Genomic DNA, 20,161 nt, shown 5'->3' on the forward strand with positions numbered 1-20,161 from the left:
ACATAGACATTCATGCATTCGATAAGCAGGTTTGGTCTAAAATATATTGTTTGCAACACCTGCATATTGCTCTCTTCCTTGTTTCTTTTTCAATCTCAACAGTTTAATACCTTCATTTTAGGTTGTATCATAGACTCTTCTTGTATTATAATATTTTGTTTCCAACCTTTACCTGCAGTGGCCGGACTGGGATACTATATATGTAACAAGTAGTGTAGTAACATTTTTAATATGTGCCATGGTGAAAAGTCAGGTGAAAATTATTTCTAAAACTGTGAGGTATTAATGATGCATAGAGTTGTAATTGATGAATTAATAATGTTGCCCTTGAAATGCGTTTACTGAGTCACTTTGAAAAGTAATTAATGTTGTGAAGTAGGTATGCCGCATTTTTATACAAGATGCCATTTATTTGTTCAGTTTTGGGTGTCCTGTTTATCTGCCTCCTACTTATTCCCACTCCTAATCAGTGTCCCACTGCAAACCATCTATCCTCTCATTGCTGCAGAGCATCGAGTGAATGACGTCAAAGGTTCCAAATGGATTTTTGTATTAGTGAGTGTGTATTGTGAATAAAGCTTCCACCATGAACCCAAACTATAATATGCAAAGACTTCCGCAGGAACTTCTGCTGTAGGCGTGTTGATTCTATGAGCGATTGCTGGAGAAATATTTCATTTTGTGGTGCTCATCTCTGGAGTGCAGTTGCTAAAAGCGTAGGTGGAATATTTATCTTACCTTAGGAAATAGGTAAGTGCTACAAATGTACAATAATACATACTGCCAGTGTGACCCTAACCATGCTCATACTATGCTGAATCTATTCATGGAATGTGTGATTTGTGTATAAAAACTCTTTTGTGGGGTATATTCTGTTTTCCTAGGGCCTCAATTTTTTCATTTCATTTGCTGCTGCTGGGTTGATTTCCTCTTGAGCCTCTCTCCGTTTGTCTTAGATTTTCTTATCAAAATGTAGTCAGTACTCTTTATGAGTTAGAAATTTGGGGTCTACCTAAACTTGTTCAGTTCGGGCTAGGTTTTGTGATTCCCTATTTCCTGTAATTGAGCCATCATGGAATTTTCATGCATTTCTCTCAGTACTGCATTTAGTAAAAATCCTGTGATAAATCAATGTTTGCCCTATTTCTGATTTACAAGTCAGTTATTAGCGTTTCCTCATATATTCTGTTTTACTCTTGTGAAATATGTGTATTTTATTAGGAGTGTAGTCTCTAACGGCTACATCTATTGGAGATCTTGAAGCCAAAATAGTTGGGTAAGAATTAGGGTGTTCAAAATACTTGGATTTAGATGATTATTGGGGTTTGGCTTCCACAATGGTAGCAAACAGTGAGTTTTCACTTCAACACCATTCTATATTTATGCTTTAACTCTATGTTGACATATATTTTTCTTTTTTTGCTTTCCATTTTCTATCCTTACAGACCTTCAGTGATACAGCATTGTACATTTTGTAAATTCAGCACTCCCTTCAATTTATTGCCAGTTAGCAATGGACTTACCGGTTTTCAATTAGGATATCAATATAAAGGTTCACACAATATCATTTCTTGACAGTTTTCTTGTATAGATGACACTTTTCCTAAAATGTCTTTACACACTGCAAGATTCTTATAATCTAAAATTACATCAGAAATGTTATCTTTTTATTTAGATCATCAGTTTTCTTTATTTCGATTTTAAATTGATGTTATCTGTAACATAGGGGTTTGGGTGTCTGTTTTGTCTTCCACACTTGGTAACACTATTGAACTTATAGATAATGGCATACATTATCAATTACCTAATAACTGAAAGTAATATCTGCCCTACCATTCAACATAGTTTGTATCTGAAGTCCATCTGGGAATCTTCTATGTTAATCCTAATTTATATTACAACAGATAGACATTGTTTGAAATATCAGTTATGCCCATGCTGGTGTTGTCACAATTGTTTTACCACACGTTGGACATTGAAATGCTTTGTATGACACCCTAGTACTTTAACACTCATTGGCCGTGGTAATGACTGATATTGTTTAAGTGTATATATGTGTACATGTATATGTATATATATATATATATATATATATATGTATATATATATATATATATATATTATATATATATATATCTCCAAACCTCCTTTTATATTTTAAAACCCTTTCCCTTACTTTACCATCACCCACTTCTGAACCCACAAAACCCCTTACCTCCCTTTACCACTACCCAACCCTGAACCATAAAATCCTTACCTCCCTTTTCCTCTACCTGTCCCTGAGCTCCAAAAACATCTTACCTCCCTTTAGAACAACCCACCTTTGAGCCCTAAAAATCCCATACTATCCTTTACTACAACTCACCCTGAACTGTAGAAAGCCCTTGCCACATTTTATCGCTTCCCGCTCCTGAAACCTAAAAACCGCCTACGTCCCTTTGCCACTAACCACTAATGAACAATAAAAAACATCTAACACCTTTTATCACTAGTCACCCTATAACCCCTAAATATCCTTTCTATTAACCTTTAAACCCCCTTTTTTAGGTGACATAAAATTTAAGTTATTTCAAAAAAACGTTTACCTGCTTGGTAAGGTCCTGCATAGCAGACTTCCAGAAAAGGACCTTGGTGATACTTGCTTGCATTGTAATGTCCTTTGAGGTAAAGTCTCTGTAGTAAACATTACAGACCAAATATGTGCACTTTTTGATATGAACAATATATGCTTTACTGGTTGTCTTACCAGAGAGTGGATGGTTAGTTTCTAACTTGCACGTTATATAGCATTAACATATTCATAAACTTTTTCAAACTGTGTTGAAAAATTCTCCAGCAGGGACTTCTGAAGGAAGGAAATATTGAAGAAAAATAACAAACCATTGTTTTAAGAAATGTATGCATATTGTTGCCATTTTAATTATGATGTTAGGTGCTCTGGTGTTGGCATTAATAATGTGATTTTCGTAAAGATTTGATAACAGTTGGATTGCCTAACAAATGGATGTACACATGATCTATTTGTCTGACTGCTAGCACCTGAGATGGCAGTGTGCTTCCCTAAACAGAGTTTATATGTGTTGAATGTTTGGTGTTCATTTATGGGGTGTTCATTTACTTAATTCGGCGCTACTTGTAGCAATGTGTCATAAGTTTAAAGCACCTCCTTGTGGATTTTGTACACTTGCTAAAAAAGCATCAACATAGTACAGCACATTATCTGCTGTGAATGTCCAACAGAAATCCTACCACTAGTGTAACAAAGGGCCCTGGCAGCCTCTTCAGCACAGTACCGGGGCATGAGAGCTCCTGAATAAGTCCAGAGGGGGACCCCTCCATTTACTCTGAAGGAGGGCCCCCTTAAGTATTGTAGTTTTGTTACACCACTGAGTCCCACCTCTCCTACCCTTGAACTAGTTTGAAATGCAAGAACCTCACTGACAACTTCATAGCGTGGCACCTGTTTTCTTTGTATGAGGATTATTGAATCACAAGGTATTAAACAGGATATAATATCAAACAGATGTTCTTTTATTATGTGCCTCATTAATCACTGGTGTTCTAAAAAGTGAGGGATTAAAAGGATGTTCTTTTTTTGTGCCCAGTCATCAATCGCTGGTGTTACACAAGGTGAAGAAGGACCAGCATCAAAGCCAACATCAACAATCTCTGATCAGGAGGAAGACAGTGACAATATCTGAATGCTTCCAACCATACTACCACCCCTTTGTTGACAAGGCAGATGAAAGGTTAATGCTTACATGTTGGAAAACTGCAGGGTTTGGCAGAGGAGGACCAAAGGAAGGCACATCTTCTCGAGCTGTCACAGACACCTATTCAAAGTAAAAAACAGAGACCTGGTCAGAAGAATTATGAATGACTAGTCGGTGCAAGATGTATGGTTGCAATAGAGAAGCAGAGATAATTGGGAAGGAGATGCAAAGGATGGTGACGACATCTGTATCAACACACCAATAAAATGTGCTTCGTATCCATGGTAGATCACCCGTATAGTCTGTATGTGTATTGACCCAATTACATTAGTGTCTTCATTTGCAAGTGGGTTCAACTACAGTTTATAGACTGGAAACAATGATTGACATGCCTAAGTGATCACAGGCTAGAGCAATACCCTATTACAGTTTCACAGAACATTCAAGAACTGGAGGTTACAAAATAATCATTTTACATCATAGCCTAGCTAACTTCATGGCTTGGCAAGAAAGGCAGCAGTAACAATGGACACTATGCATGTGTCCCTGGCTCTCTCTGGCATTTTCTCCAGCATGGACCTCTACACTCAAACACCCCTCAATAAAGAGTGAAGGAACTAGGGGTTACTTTTTAGAATTTAAATTCTTACATGGCCACTAGTAGGACAGAAGTCAAAATCAAGTATGTAGATAGACGCATTCACATTTACTCTTTTATTGAGCTAAGTGTCAGAGATAAGAACAAAATATTTTTGTAACTTCAGCCTTACTGTGATTCTCACAGTGTGCTAAATTGTAAGAACAGGGGTACAGAAGAAGGTGAAAAGAACACTGAGACTGGTAACTCTCTGCAGTGTAACCCCCAAACATTTTGCCTTTTACTCTTCACTTTTTGCTTAGTTGGTATTTGTTGACCTTAGGATGCAACTTGGTGCAAGAGCGACGCAAACCTTAAGTGAGATTTATGGAGCCACACAAGGCTGCCTTGCATGGGCCTGTGTGGCTTCATAGCTCTCGAGTAAAGTAACACAGTGCAAATCGCTGTGTTACATTACTCTACACGAGGGAGCCATTTCCTGGCATGCATTCCTACATTTACAAAAGCTTGTAAACCTGGGAATGCGCCACAAATATATATCTCCCCGGGGGAGCTAGAATGAGGAGAAATATGTTTTTTTCTCTTTATTTGTGCTTGCATTCTGCAGCACACAAAGAAAGAGGAAAAGGCCTCTCAGGATTGTTTTGTGCAGCAAGGTGTCCCTTCCAGCACAATACCAATCCTGCATGCAAAGCAAGCCCCCCTGCACTGCATTGGTCCTATGCTGCTAAAAGGGCACCAGCACAGGGGGAAAGGACAAGAACGCACTGTATTGGATAAATACAGCACATTCCTGCCCTATTCCTGTGATGCAGTGCAGTGCAGTGCAGTAAGGTGACCTGCTGCACTGCCCTGCGCCACAAAGCCCTTAAATGTGGGCCATAGTGGAACATAGAAATCTTCACTGCAGCTCTGACCCAAGGTTATCCGAAGACAACAATTCCTCCTCGGACACCTCCTGAAGCCTTGCCCCTCTGCACTTTACATTCTCAGAACATTTTTTCCCAAATTCTTTTAAGTCAGAAAGTAAGTGCTGACCGGGTCCAGCCCACTTCTTGTATCCGAACTGCGCTCTATTGTGGTGGGCCATATGTTCCAAATGTAAACTGGTCTCATGCATCTAGATGTCTGCAGTTGGTGCTTTGATCTTTCAGGCAGTAGTTTATACTAAACACTTTAAAAAATCATAACTCCGTTTTTTTTTCATTTTGGTGTCGCATAATTTATTAGAATTTACTCTGTTTTTTCTAAATTGCTTTGGAATTTTTCTTGTGTTGTGTTTACACTTCACTGCTGTTTGTGTGCTGCATAAATACTTTACACATTGCCTCTAAGTTAAGCCTGACTACTTTTTGGCTGGAATGGCATGGCAAGCAAAAACAATGATGGATTAAACCCAGATCTGTGACTTGGGGCGAATGTTTGATTTGTTCTGCACTCCATCCATCATCTGTTGTTTTTGCATTTGACTACTTTTTGTGACAAACTACCCAGGGTTAAGCACAGGTTCATTTAGTTACTTTTTGTGGTTCACCCTGCAAGGGATTGTGGCTATTGCTTGACCAGGGCTCACACACCAGCAACTCAATTTCTCACATTCCGTTGTGTGTAGTAGTTGGCATTTGTGAACCAGTGCACGAGTCTTTTAACAAAATCTTCAATATGTTGTGTTTCATGGGTTTTGCTTGTTATTCTATGAATATTTTTTGACTGAGCAAAGTGAAAAACTCAGGAAAGTTCAGCTTCAGTGTCAAAACATTATCCAAAGTTATAATGACATAGTCTAGCCTCAAAACTTTAAATGACAAGCTAACAAACAATGTTTTCGAAAATGCACGTTTTTAACTTTCTGATAATGCAAGGGTTTAAAGGGACATGTGACTGGTGACAATCTAAAGTTGACTACTGGAACAAAAAAATAACTTCTCCTCTCCTTACCTAACCGACTGGTTTTATCTTTCAATTTATTTGTGTTCCTTCTTAAATGTCTTCTTTTGTGTTCAATGAACATAATGCCAGATGCCCTGAAGTGTTTCAAATAAATGTGAAACTCCTACCCAACAATAAGCTAAGATGTCCTGTCCTCCTAGCTCCAGCTGTGACAAACCACTTTGCTTCTCATCTTTGGAAACGAAATGCCCATTGGAATTTGGTTGATACATTGAAGTCTCTGTGACAAAAGAGTTCATGTTTCAAGAGTCATATAACATACCCTCTTTAAGCCTTGCCTGAACCACTAGATGCTGAAAGATGCATTTGTGTGTTGTCATGCTAGTCCTAAAGAGCTTATACTTGTCATTACAAATAAACTCCACTTCTGGAGAGAGGAACAACCAGCATCTTCTTTTTCTTTGAATCTCTGTCACTTACTTTAGTTTAAATTTGTCAAGGTATTTAAGTACAACAGAACCAAAGGCAGATTACAAGTGAGCTGGACTGTGGACCTTGGTAATTAACAGTAGCTGAAATTAATCCAAGCAATCCACCCTTCACTTTTTTTGTTTTCTTCGGTGCAATGCTAAGTGCAGTGGGTATGCCAAAACCTAAGCCTTTTCTTTTCGTGTCAAAGGACTCAAGCTGCACCTCACAGATGAGGCACACATTGCTGGAACAGGCCTGGGATTGCTTGTGTTTCCATTCAGAGGGGACCTGGCCTGGCAGTTTGGGCTGGACTGCTCCTGTTGCAGCAGGATCAGGGTTGTATACATATGGCTAATTCTTGTGTGATGTGGCATGATAAAAAAATGATGGACTGGATTGTAGTCCACAGTGATTTCCCACAGCTCAGATGAATTCAAGCAATCCACCCATAACTTGTTTGTTTTCTTCAGTATAACATGGTACGGGTGACCGTTATGCCCTGAGATCAGTTCCATACTCACTGTGCCGTAGGACTCAAGCTGCTCCCTACTATGAGGGCCAAATAGGCAGATATCTAAACATCCATTGCATTTTTATTTTTTCAACTTTTAAATTCATTCCTCAAATAATCTGCCAGAGTGACAAACCTCCACTCTAGCAGATACTCTAGCTTCCTCCTGGGCTTTCCTCGCCTTTGATTCTGCACAGCATTGCACATTAGATGACTGTCAAGCTCATGATACACATTGATATACACATGATAGACAGTAGCCCTAATACTTTCTTCTTTATTTGGGGGTTCTATTAGAGGGTTTGCGTTAGAATGCTTGATATTTTGGGGCTGGTTTAGAGTTTGGCAGAGCAGGTACTCTATCACGAAAGGGACAGGGTACTCTCTTCCAAAATGAAGGGCGCCCACCAGATTTACAGACAGACGACTCTTAAGTATGTCAACAATAGAGATCACTCCATCTCTGTCACTGGCATATTCTTCCAATGGCCCAGCACAGTAAGGGCTGTTAAAGGTTTGGCCTTTGGGGTCCCATCCAATTTGGAGTTGATCTTCGATTAGCCAGCTATTACTCTCCCTTATCATTGCTATAAAAATTGTGGTGGTAACGGACAGTAAAAATACTTATGCGACCCTCACATCATGCGATCCCCACATCATGGGAGAAAAATCTAATGATGTGGGAGTCATTAGGGTTTTTTTGTTTGTTTTGTTTTTCAAAAACAGAATTCTGCTTTGTGATTTGGATTTTGAAAACACCTGTGTTAAAGGTTAGATGGATGGTACCAGCGCTTTGACAGTATCATCCGTCAAATGTTTATAACATTGACAGAAACCATTATGACAGAGGTTCTTGGCAATGTTTAGAGTTCACCAAACTCTAAATCAGCCCCCTTTTGGATCAGGGAAAAGGGTGTACATTAGCCTTGCGTCACACTGTTTCACAGCCATCAGAAAATATGTCAGTACTTTACACTCACCCTTTGAAAAGGTGTTTGGATGCAAATAGTCAGATTTCTAAGCTTTTGTCTTTGTAGCAATTTTGATAACCACTCCCAATGCTACTTCCAAGTAATCAGAAGCTATAGCACCAAGAAGAGATCACTCTGTAGCTCTTTTCAAAGCTCTTCACATAGCAACAGATTTGATTTACTGCAAATGCAAAAAAAGTCCTCCTCCTTATAGGTACCTCTGCTGTAAGTTTCCTTTTCAAAAGGCCTCAGTCTATAGTACTGGTTTCCATTCTCTTGGAAGGAGTTATTTTATGGTATGCAGATTGCGCCAGCTCATTGACATTGTGGCTCTTTTTTGAGAGCCACAGGATGCAAACTACAATGGAGGAGGCTTCATAGGTAATCTTTAATGTTGCGTTCTTCTACAATGAACGTCTGAGTGTGATCAGACACCCTAGGGGTAATGGGTGGGCACAGTGAATGAAGCTCTCAATGGGATAGAGTTGGTGTTGTGTGTTCATCTGGACTCATGTGGACCTGTGAATAGGGGTGGGCGGAACGCTCGGAGTTTTACTCTGCGGAATTACACGGAGTTACATAAAAACTCTGTGAGATTTCACCGACTCCCGCCCACTCTTTTGTCGACTATGTAGTTGTAGGAAGTTGGCTCTGTATGCACTATTTCAAAGTAAGGAATAGTATGCACAGAGTCCAAGGGTTCCCCTTAGAGGTAAGATAGTGGCAAAAAGAGATAATACTAATGCTCTATTTTGTGGTAGTGTGGTCGAGCAGTAGGCTTATCAAAGGAGTAGTGTTAAGCATTTGTTATACATACACACAGGCAATACATGAGGAACACACACTCAGAGACAAATCCAGGCCAATAGGTTTTGTTATAGAAAAATATCTTTTCTTAGTCTATTTTAAGAACCACAGGTTCAAATTCTACATGTAATATCTCATTTGAAAGGTATTGCAGGTATGTACTTTGGGAACTTTGCATAATCACAATAGCATATATACTTTTTACATAAAACACATTTAGCTGTTTTAAAAGTGGACACAGTGCAATTTTCACAGTTCCTGGGGGAGGTAAAGTAATGTTAGTTCTTGCAGGTAAGTAAACCACCTACGGGGTTCAAATTGGGGTCCAAGGTAGCCCACCGTTGAGGGTTCAGAGCAACCCCAAAGTTACCACACCAGCAGCTCAGGGCCGGTCAGGTGCAGAGTTCAAAGTGGTGCCCAAAACGCATAGGCTTCAATGGAGAGAAGGGGGTGCCCCGGTTCCAGTCTGCCAGCAGGTAAGTACCCGCGTCTTCGGAGGGCAGACCAGGGGGGTTTTGTAGGGCACCGGGGGGGACACAAGCTCACACAAAAAGTACACCCTCAGCGGCACTGGGGCGGCCGGGTGCAGTGTGCAAACACGCGTCGGGTTTTCAATAGGTTTCAATGAGAGACCAAGGGGTCTCTTCAGCGAGGCAGGCAGGCAAGGGGGGGGCTCCTCGGGGTAGCCACCACCTGGGTAAGGGAGAGGGCCTCCTGGGGGTCACTCCTGCACTGGAGTTCCGATCCTTAAGGTGCTGGGGGCTGCGGGTGCAGGGTCTTTTCCAGCCGTCGGGATTTTAGAGTCAGGCAGTCGCGGTCAGGGGGAGCCTGGGGATTCCCTCTGCAGGCGTCGCTGTGGGGGATCAGGGGGGACAACTTTGGTTACTCACAGTCTCGGAGTCGCCGGAGGGTCCTCCCTATGGTGTTGTTTCTCCACCAGTCGAGTCGGGGTCGCCGGGTGCAGTGTTGCAAGTCTCACGCTTCTTGCGGGGATTGCAGGGGTCTTTAAATCTGCTCCTCTCAAACAAAGTTGCAGTCTTTTTGGAGCAGGGCCGCTGTCCTCTGGAGTTTCTTGTTCCTCTTGAAGCAGGGCAGTCCTCTGAGGATTCAGAGGTCGCTGGTCCTGGAGAAAGCGTCGCTGGAGCAGGTTTCTTTAGAAGGCAGGAGACAGGCCGGTAGGACTGGGGCCAAAGCAGTTGGTGTCTTCTTTCTTCTTCTGCAGGGGTTTGCAGCTCAGCAGTCTTCTTCTTCGGTAAGTTGCAGGAATCTAAATTCTTAGGTTCAGGTAAGCCCTTAAATACTAAATTTAAGGGCGTGTTTAGGTCTGGGGGGTTAGTAGCCAATGGCTACTAGCCCTGAGGGTGGGTACACCCTCTTTGTGCCTCCTCCCAAGGGGAGGGGGTCACATTCCTATCCCTATTGGGGGAATCCTCCATCTGCAAGATGGAGGATTTCTAAAAGTTAGAGTCACTTCAGCTCAGGACAGCTTAGGGGCTGTCCTGACTGGCCAGTGACTCCTCCTTGTTATTCTCATTATCTCCTCCGGCCTTGCCGCCAAAAGTGGGGCCGTGGCCGGAGGGGGCGGGCAACTCCACTAGCTGGAGTTCCCTGTGGTGCTGGAACAAAGGGGGTAAGCCTTTGAGGCTCACCGCCAGGTGTTACAGCTCCTGCCTGGGGGAGGTGATAGCATCTCCACCCAGTGCAGGCTTTGTTACAGGCCACAGAGTGACAAAGGCACTCTCCCCATGTGGCCAGCAACATGTCTCGAGTGTGGCAGGCTGCTAGAACCAGTCAGCCTACACGGGTAGTTGGATTAGGTTTCAGGGGGCACCTCTAAGGTGCCCTCTGGGGTGTATTTTACAATAAAATGTACACTGGCATCAGTGTGCATTTATTGTGCTGAGAAGTTTGATACCAAACTTCCCAGTTTTCAGTGTAGCCATTATGGTGCTGTGAAGTCTGTGTTTGACAGACTCCCAGACCATATACTCTTATGCCTACCCTGCACTTACAATGTCTAAGGTTTGGCTTAGACACTGTAGGGGCACAGTGCTCATGCACTGGTGCCCTCACCTATGGTATAGTGCACCCTGCCTTAGGGCTGTAAGGCCTACTAGAGGGGTGACTTATCTATACTGCATAGGCAGTGTGAGGTTGGCATGGCACCCTGAGGGGAGTGCCATGTCGACTTACTCGTTTTGTTCTCACCAGCACACACAAGCTGGCAAGCAGTGTGTCTGTGCTGAGTGAGGGGTCCCCAGGGTGGCATAAGATATGCTGCAGCCCTTAGAGACCTTCCCTGGCATCAGGGCCCTTGGTACCAGGGGTACCAGTTACAAGGGACTTACCTGTATGCCAGGGTGTGCCAATTGTGGAATCAAAAGTACTGGTTAGCAGGCCTCAGCACACTTTCAATTCAAAACATAGCATCAGCAAAGGCAAAAAGTCAGGGGGCAACCATGCCATGGAGGCATTTCCTTACACAACCCCCCCCCCCAAACGAAAGAGGATGAGACTAACCTTTCCCAAGAGAGTCTTCATTTTCTAAGTGGAAGAACCTGGAAAGGCCATCTGCATTGGCATGGGCAGTCCCAGGTCTGTGTTCCACTATAAAGTCCATTCCCTGTAGGGAGATGGACCACCTCAACAGTTTTGGATTTTCACCTTTCATTTGCATCAGCCATCTGAGAGGTCTGTGGTCAGTCTGAACTAGGAAGTGAGTACCAAAAAGGTATGGTCTCAGCTTCTTCAGGGACCAAACCACAGCAAAGGCCTCCCTCTCAATGGCACTCCAACGCTGCTCCCTGGGGAGTAACCTCCTGCTAATGAAAGCAACAGGCTGGTCAAGGCCATCATCATTTGTTTGGGACAAAACTGCCCCTATCCCATGTTCAGAGGCATCTGTCTGCACAATGAACTGCTTGGAGTAATCTGGAGCTTTTAGAACTGGTGCTGTGCACATTGCTTGTTTCAGGGTGTCAAAGGCCTGTTGGCATTCTACAGTCCAGTTTACCTTCTTGGGCATTTTCTTGGAGGTGAGTTCTGTGAGGGCTGTCACAATGGATCCATATCCCTTCACAAACCTCCTATAGTACCCAGTCAAGCCAAGGAATGCCCTGACTTGAGTCTGGGTTTTTGGAGCTGCCCAGTCCAGAATAGTCTGGATCTTAGGCTGGAGTGGCTGAACTTGGCCTCCACCTTCAAGGTGTCCCAAGTAAACCACAGTTCCCTGCCCTATCTGGCATTTGGATGCCTTGATAGAGAGGCCTGCTGATTGCAGAGCCTTCAAAACCTTCTTCAGGTGGACCAGGTGATCCTGCCAGTTGGAGCTAAAGACAGCAATATCGTCAAGATAAGCTGCACTAAAGGACTCCAAGCCAGCAAGGACTTGATTCACCAACCTTTGGAAGGTGGCAGGGGCATTCTTTAAACCAAAGGGCATAACAGTGAACTGATAATGCCCATCAGGTGTGGAGAATGCTGTCTTTTGTTTTGCTCCAGGTGCCATTTTGATTTGCCAGTACCCTGCTGTTAAGTCAAAGGTACTTAAGAATTTGGCAGCACCTAACTTGTCTATCAGTTCATCAGCTCTAGGAATGGGATGGGCATCTGTCTTGGTGACAGAATTAAGTCCTCTGTAGTCCACACAAAACCTCATCTCTCTCTTTTCATCTTTGGTGTGAGGTTTGGGGACTAAGACCACTGGGCTAGCCCAGGGGCTGTCAGAGTGCTCAATTACTCCCAATTCCAGCATCTTGTGGACTTCCACCTTGATGCTTTCCTTAACTTGATCAGACTGTCTGAATATTTTGTATTTGACAGGCATGCTGTCTCCTGCGTCCACATCATGGGTACACAGGTGTGTCTGACCAGGGGTTAGGGAAATGAGCTCAGCAAACTGCTGCAGGACTTTCCTACAGTCAGATTGCTGTTGGCCAGAGAGGGTGTCTGAATAGATCACTCCATCTACTGAGCCATCATTAGGGTTTGATGACAGAAGATCAGGGAGAGGTTCACTCTCAGCTTCCTGATCCTCATCTGTTACCATTAACAGATTTACATCAGCCCTGTCATGGAAGAGCTTAAGGCGGTTCACATGGATCACCCTCTTGGGGCTCCTGCTTGTGCCCAGGTCCACCAGGTAGGTGACCTGACTCTTCCTCTCTAACACTGGGTAAGGGCCACTCCATTTGTCCTGAAGTGCCCTGGGAGCCACAGGCTCCAAAACCCAGACTTTCTGCCCTGGTTGAAATTCAATCAGTGCAGCCTTTTGGTCATACCAAAACTTCTGGAGCTGTTGGCTGGCCTCAAGGTTTTTGCTTGCCTTTTCCATGTACTCTGCCATCCTTGAGCGAAGGCCAAGTACATAGTCCACTATGTCTTGTTTAGGCTCATGAAGAGGTCTCTCCCAGCCTTCTTTCACAAGAGCTAGTGGTCCCCTTACAGGGTGGCCAAACAGAAGTTCAAAGGGTGAGAATCCTACTCCCTTCTGAGGCACCTCTCTGTAAGCGAAGAGCAGACATGGCAGGAGGACATCCCATCTCCTTTTTAGTTTTTCTGGGAGCCCCATGATCATGCCCTTTAATGTCTTGTTGAATCTCTCAACAAGGCCATTAGCTTGTGGATGATAGGGTGTAGTGAATGTATAAGTCACTCCACACTCATTCCACATGTGTTTCAGGTATGCTGACATGAAGTTGGTACCTCTGTCAGACACCACCTCCTTAGGGAAGCCCACTCTGGTAAAGATACCAATGAGGGCCTTGGCTACTGCAGGGGCAGTAGTCGACCTAAGGGGAATAGCTTCATGATACCTAGTAGCATGATCCACTACTACTAGGACATACATATTCCCTGAGGCTGTGGGAGGTTCAAGTGGACCCACTATGTCCACACCCACTCTTTCAAAGGGGACCCCCACCACTGGAAGTGGAATGAGGGGGGCCTTTGGATGTCCACCTGTCTTACCACTGGCTTGACAGGTGGTACAGGAGACACAAAACTCCTTAACTTTCTGGGACATATTGGGCCAGTAGAAGTGGTTGACTAGTCTCTCCCACGTCTTGGTTTGTCCCAAATGCCCAGCAAGGGAATATCATGGGCTAAGGTCAGAATGAACTCTCTGAACTCCTGAGGCACTACCACTCTCCTAGTGGCACCAGGCTTGGGATCTCTTGCCTCAGTGTACAGGAGCCCATCTTCCCAATAGACCCTATGTGTTCCAGTTTTCTTGCCATTGGACTCTTCAGCAGCTTGCTGCCTAAGGCCTTCAAGAGAGAGACAGGTTTCTTGCCCCTTACACAACTGCTCCCTTGAGGGTCCCCCTGGGCCTAAGAGCTCAACCTGATAAGGTTCTAACTCCATAGGCTCAGTTCCCTCAGAGGGCAGAACTTCTTCCTGGGAAGAGAGGTTCTCTTTTTGGTGTTGTGTTGCAGCTGGTTTCCCAGCTGACTTTCCTTTCCTCTTGGTAGGCTGGGCCCTTTTTCCAGACTCCAGCTCTACTTTTTCACCCTGAGCCTTGCACTGTGCCCTTGTCTTGACACACACCAGTTCAGGGATACCCAGCATGGCTGCATGGGTTTTCAGTTCTACCTCAGCCCATGCTGAGGACTCCAGGTCATTTCCAAGCAAATAGTCTACTGGGATATTGGAGGAGACCACCACCTGTTTCAGGCCATTGACCCCTCCCCACTCTAAAGTTACCATAGCCATGGGATGTACTTTAGTCTGATTGTCAGCGTTGGTGACTGGATAAGTTTGTCCAGCCAGGTATTGACCAGGGGAAACCAGTTTCTCTGTCACCATGGTGACACTGGCACCTGTATCGCTCAGGCCTTCTACACTTGTCCCATTAATTAAGAGCTGCTGCCTGTATTTTTGCATGTTAGTAGGCCAGGCAGCCAGTGTGGCTAAATCCACCCCACCCTCAGAGACTAATGTAGCTTCAGTGTGACACCTGATTTGCTCTGGGCACACTGTTGATCCCACTTGGAGACTGGCTATTCCAGTTTTAGCTGGAGTGGAGTTAGAAGAGGTATTTTTCTGGGGACAGGCCTTGTCTCCAGTTTGGTGTCCAGGCTGATTACAGCTACGACACCAGGCCTTTTTGGGATCAAAGTTTTTACCCTTGTACCCAAAATTGGTTTGTGAAGAGGATCTGGGCCCACCCTCCTGTGCAGGTTTTTGGGGGCCTGTAGAAGACTCTTTACTATTTTTGTTTTTGGATGTCTCAACACTCTTCCCCTGGGGAGGCTTTGTGACCCCTTTCTTTTGGTCACCCCCTGTGGAAGTCTTGGTAACCCTAGTCTTGACCCAATGGTCCGCCTTCTTTCCCAATTCTTGGGGAGAAATTGGTCCTAGGTCTACCAGATGCTGATGCAGTTTATCATTGAAACAATTACTTAACAGGTGTTCCTTCACAAATAAATTGTACAGCCCATCATAATTATTTACACCACTGCCTTGAATCCAACCATCCAGTGTTTTCACTGAGTAGTCTATAAAATCAACCCAGGTCTGGCTCGAGGATTTTTTAGCCCCCCTGAATCTAATCCTATACTCCTCAGTGGAGAATCCAAAGCCCTCAATCAGGGTTCCCTTCATGAGGTCATAAGATTCTGCATCTTGTCCAGAGAATGTGAGGAGTCTATCCCTACACTTTCCAGTGAACATTTCCCAAAGGAGAGCACCCCAGTGAGATCTGTTAACTTTTCTGGTTACACAAGCCCTCTCAAAAGCTGTGAACCATTTGGTGATGTCATCACCATCTTCATATTTAGTTACAATCCCTTTAGGGATTTTCAACATGTCAGGAGAATCTCTGACCCTAGTTATGTTGCTGCCACCATTGATGGGTCCTAGGCCCATCTCTTTTCTTTCCCTTTCTATGGTTAGGATCTGTCTTTCCAGAGCCAATCTCTTGGCCATCCTGGCTAACTGGATGTCCTCTTCACTGGAGTTATCCTCAGTGATTTCAGAGATGTTGGTCTCTCCTGTGAGGGAAACAGCATCTCTGACTATTATGTTTGGAGTCAGGGCTTGAGCAGCCCTGTTCTCCCTAAGTAGGACTGGAGGGGGGGAATTACCCTCCAAGTCACTATCTTCATCCTCTGTGTTGCCATCCTCAGAGGGGTTGGCTCTTTCAAACTCTGCCAAAAGCTCCTGGAGCTGTAGTTTGGAAGGTCTGGGGCCCATTGTTATTTTCTTTATTTTACAGAGTGACCTTAGCTCCCTCATCTTAAGATGGAGGTAAGGGGTGGTGTCGAGTTCCACCACATTCATCTCTGTACTAGACACTATGCTTCTAAAAGTTGGAATACTTTTTAAGAATCTAAAACTAGTTCTAGGTTCTAATTCAAACTTTCACAAACTTTTAAACTCTAAAAGAAATGCTAAACAGGATCTAACACAAGGCCCTAGCAGGTCTTTTAAGAATTTAGAAAAATAGCTCAAATTGCAAAAATCAATTTCTAATGACAATTTTGGGAATTTGTCGTGTGATCAGGTATTGGCTGAGTAGTCCAGCAAATGTAAAGTCTTGTACCCCACCGCTGATCCACCAATGTAGGAAGTTGGCTCTGTATGCACTATTTCAAAGTAAGGAATAGTATGCACAGAGTCCAAGGGTTCCCCTTAGAGGTAAGATAGGCGGTCATTCCGACCCTGGCGGTCATTGACCTCCAGGGCCGGGGACCGCGGGAGCACCGCCAACAGGCTGGCGGTGGTCCCAAGGGCATTCTGACCGCGGCGGTACAGCCGCGGTCAGAAACGGAAAACCGGCGGTCTCCCGCCGGTTTTCCGCTGCCCTGAGGAATCCTCCATGGCGGCGCAGCTTGCTGCGCCGCCATGGGGATTCCGATCCCCTCACCGCCATCCTGTTCCTGGCGGTCGTGACCGCCAGGAACAGGATGGCGGTGAGGGGTGCCCTCGGGCCCCTGGGGGCCCCTGCAGTGCCCATGCCAATGGCATGGGCACTGCAGGGGCCCCCATAAGCGGGCCCCTAAATGATTTTCAGTGTCTGCATTGCAGACACTGAAAATCGCGACGGGTGCTACTGCACCCGTCGCACCCTTCCCACTCCGCCGGCTCCATTCGGAGCCGGCTTCCTCGTGGGAAGGGGTTTCCCGCTCGGCTGGCGGGCGGCCTTCTGGCGGTCGCCAACCAGCCCAGCGGGAAACACAGAATAATCGCGGCGGTCTTCTGACCGCGTAGCGGTATTCTGTTGGGGGAACTTTGGCGGGCGGCGGAATCACCCCCATAGTGGCAAAAAGAGATAATACTAATGCTCTATTTTGTGGTAGTGTGGTCGAGCAGTAGGCTTATCAAAGGAGTAGTGTTAAGCATTTGTTGTACATACACACAGGCAATAAATGAGGAACACACACTCAGAGACAAATCCAGGCCAATAGGTTTTGTTATAGAAAAATATATTTTCTTAGTTTATTTTAAGAACCACAGGTTCAAATTCTACATATAATATCTCATTTGAAAGGTATTGCAGGTAAGTACTTTAGGAACTTTGAATAATCACAATAGCATATATACTTTTTACATAAAACACATTTAGCTGTTTTAAAAGTGGACACAGTGCAATTTTCACAGTTCCTGGGGAAGGTAAAGTAATGTTAGTTCTTGCAGGTAAGTAAACCACCTACGGGGTTCAAATTGGGGTCCAAGGTAGCCCACCGTTGGGGGTTCAGAGCAACCCCAAAGTTACCACACCAGCAGCTCAGGGCCGGTCAGGTGCAGAGTTCAAAGTGGTGCCCAAAACGCATAGGCTTCAATGGAGAGAAGGGGGTGCCCCGGTTCCAGTCTGCCAGCAGGTAAGTACCCGCGTCTTCGGAGGGCAGACCAGGGGGGTTTTGTAGGGCACCGGGGGGGACACAAGCTCACACAAAAAGTACACCCTCAGCGGCACTGGGGCGGCCGGGTGCAGTGTGCAAACACGCGTTGGGTTTTCAATAGGTTTCAATGGGAGACCAAGGGGTCTCTTCAGCGAGGCAGGCAGGCAAGGGGTGGGCTCCTCGGGGTAGCCACCACCTGGGCAAGGGAGAGGGCCTCCTGGGGGTCACTCCTACACTGGAGTTCCGATCCTTCAGGTGCTGGGGGCTGCGGGTGCAGGGTCTTTTCCAGCCGTCGGGATTTTAGAGTCAGGCAGTCGCGGTCAGGGGGAGCCTGGGGATTCCCTCTGCAGGCGTCGCTGTGGGGGCTCAGGGGGGACAACTTTGGTTACTCACAGTCTCGGAGTCACCGGAGGGTCCTCCCTGAGGTGTTGTTTCTCCACCAGTCGAGTCGGGGTCGCCGGGTGCAGTGTTGCAAGTCTCACGCTTCTTGCGGGGATTGCAGGGGTCTTTAAATCTGCTCCTCTGAAACAAAGTTGCAGTCTTTTTGGAGCAGGGCCGCTGTCCTCGGGAGTTTCTTGTTCCTCTTGAAGCAGGGCAGTCCTCTGAGGATTCAGAGGTCGCTGGTCCTGGAGAAAGCGTCGCTGGAGCAGGTTTCTTTAGAAGGCAGGAGACAGGCCGGTAGGACTGGGGCCAAAGCAGTTGGTGTCTTCTTTCTTCTTCTGCAGGGGTTTGCAGCTCAGCAGTCTTCTTCTTCGGTAAGTTGCAGGAATCTAAATTCTTAGGTTCAGGGAAGCCCTTAAATACTAAATTTAAGGGCGTGTTTAGGTCTGGGGGGTTAGTAGCCAATGGCTACTAGCCCTGAGGGTGGGTACACCCTCTTTGTGCCTCCTCCCAAGGGGAGGGGGTCACATTCCTATCCCTATTGGGGGAATCCTCCATCTGCAAGATGGAGGATTTCTAAAAGTTAGAGTCACTTCAGCTCAGGACAGCTTAGGGGCTGTCCTGACTGGCCAGTGACTCCTCCTTTTTATTCTCATTATCTCCTCCGGCCTTGCCGCCAAAAGTGGGGCCGTGGCCGGAGGGGGCGGGCAACTCCACTAGCTGGAGTGCCATGTGGTGCTGGAACAAAGGGGGTAAGCCTTTGAGGCTCACCGCCAGGTGTTACAGCTCCTGCCTGGGGGAGGTGATAGCATCTCCACCCAGTGCAGGCTTTGTTACAGGCCACAGAGTGACAAAGGCACTCTCCCCATGTGGCCAGCAACATGTCTCGAGTGTGGCAGGCTGCTAGAACCAGTCAGCCTACACGGGTAGTTGGATTAGGTTTCAGGGGGCACCTCTAAGGTGCCCTCTGGGGTGTATTTTACAATAAAATGTACACTGGCATCAGTGTGCATTTATTGTGCTGAGAAGTTTGATACCAAACTTCCCAGTTTTCAGTGTAGCCATTATGGTGCTGTGGAGTCCGTGTTTGACAGACTCCCAGACCATACACTCTTATGGCTACCCTGCACTTACAATGTCTAAGGTTTGGCTTAGACACTGTAGGGGCACAGTGCTCATGCACTGATGCCCTCACCTATGGCATAGTGCACCCTGCCTTAGGGCTGTAAGGCCTACTAGAGGGGTGACTTATCTATACTGCATAGGCAGTGTGAGGTTGGCATGGCACCCTGAGGGGAGTGCCATGTCGACTTACTCGTTTTGTTCTCACCAGCACACACAAGCTGGCAAGCAGTGTGTCTGTGCTGAGTGAGGGGTCCCCAGGGTGGCATAAGATATGCTGCAGCCCTTAGAGACCTTCCCTGGCATCAGGGCCCTTAGTACCAGGGGTACCAGTTACAAGGGACTTATCTGTGTGCCAGGGTCTGCCAATTGTGGAATCAAAAGTACAGGTTAGGGAAAGAACACTGGTGCTGGGGCCTGGTTAGCAGGCCTCAGCACACGTTCAATTCAAAACATAGCATCAGCAAAGGCAAAAAGTCAGGGGGCAACCATGCCAAGGAGGCATTTCCTTACAGTAGTTTACTCTTCTGTGCTCGGAGCTGGCTCCACACTATACAAATTCCCAAAATGAAAAAAAGTTTTACATTTTTAATACAAACATTCAATTCGAGATCCAGAAGTAAGGAGGGGCAGGAGAGCAGTGAAAAGCAACACCTTTTTGAGGCTGACCACAGCAGCTTTTGAAAAAAGAAATCTACACACTGGATGCGCGTGATGTCTACAAGCACCAGTAAAATAAATCCAAACACTACTTAGATTTTCACCTCGTCCAATAAGTAACAACAATGTCAAGAAGATATGATTGAAGAGAGCACATAGCACGTGCGGCTACAGTCCACATGCGCGCTACGCAG

At 45.5% G+C, this 20,161-nt stretch overlaps 1 protein-coding gene across 4 annotated transcripts in view; it reads right to left on the reverse strand.

Moving 5' to 3' along the window:
- The window catches only part of RAP1GAP2 (RAP1 GTPase activating protein 2), a 793,228-nt gene that overhangs the window by 130,088 nt on the left and 642,979 nt on the right, over positions 1–20,161 (reverse strand). For all 4 annotated transcript variants that reach the window (XM_069227007.1, XM_069227008.1, XM_069227009.1 and 1 more), the window contains one exon: positions 3,762–3,833. In XM_069227007.1, coding sequence (XP_069083108.1) covers positions 3,762–3,833 — 72 coding nt within the window. The remainder of the gene's footprint in view (positions 1–3,761; positions 3,834–20,161) is intronic.

The sequence above is a fragment of the Pleurodeles waltl genome, chromosome 3_2, assembly GCF_031143425.1.
Source record: "Pleurodeles waltl isolate 20211129_DDA chromosome 3_2, aPleWal1.hap1.20221129, whole genome shotgun sequence".
Taxonomy (NCBI): Eukaryota; Metazoa; Chordata; class Amphibia; order Caudata; family Salamandridae; genus Pleurodeles; species Pleurodeles waltl.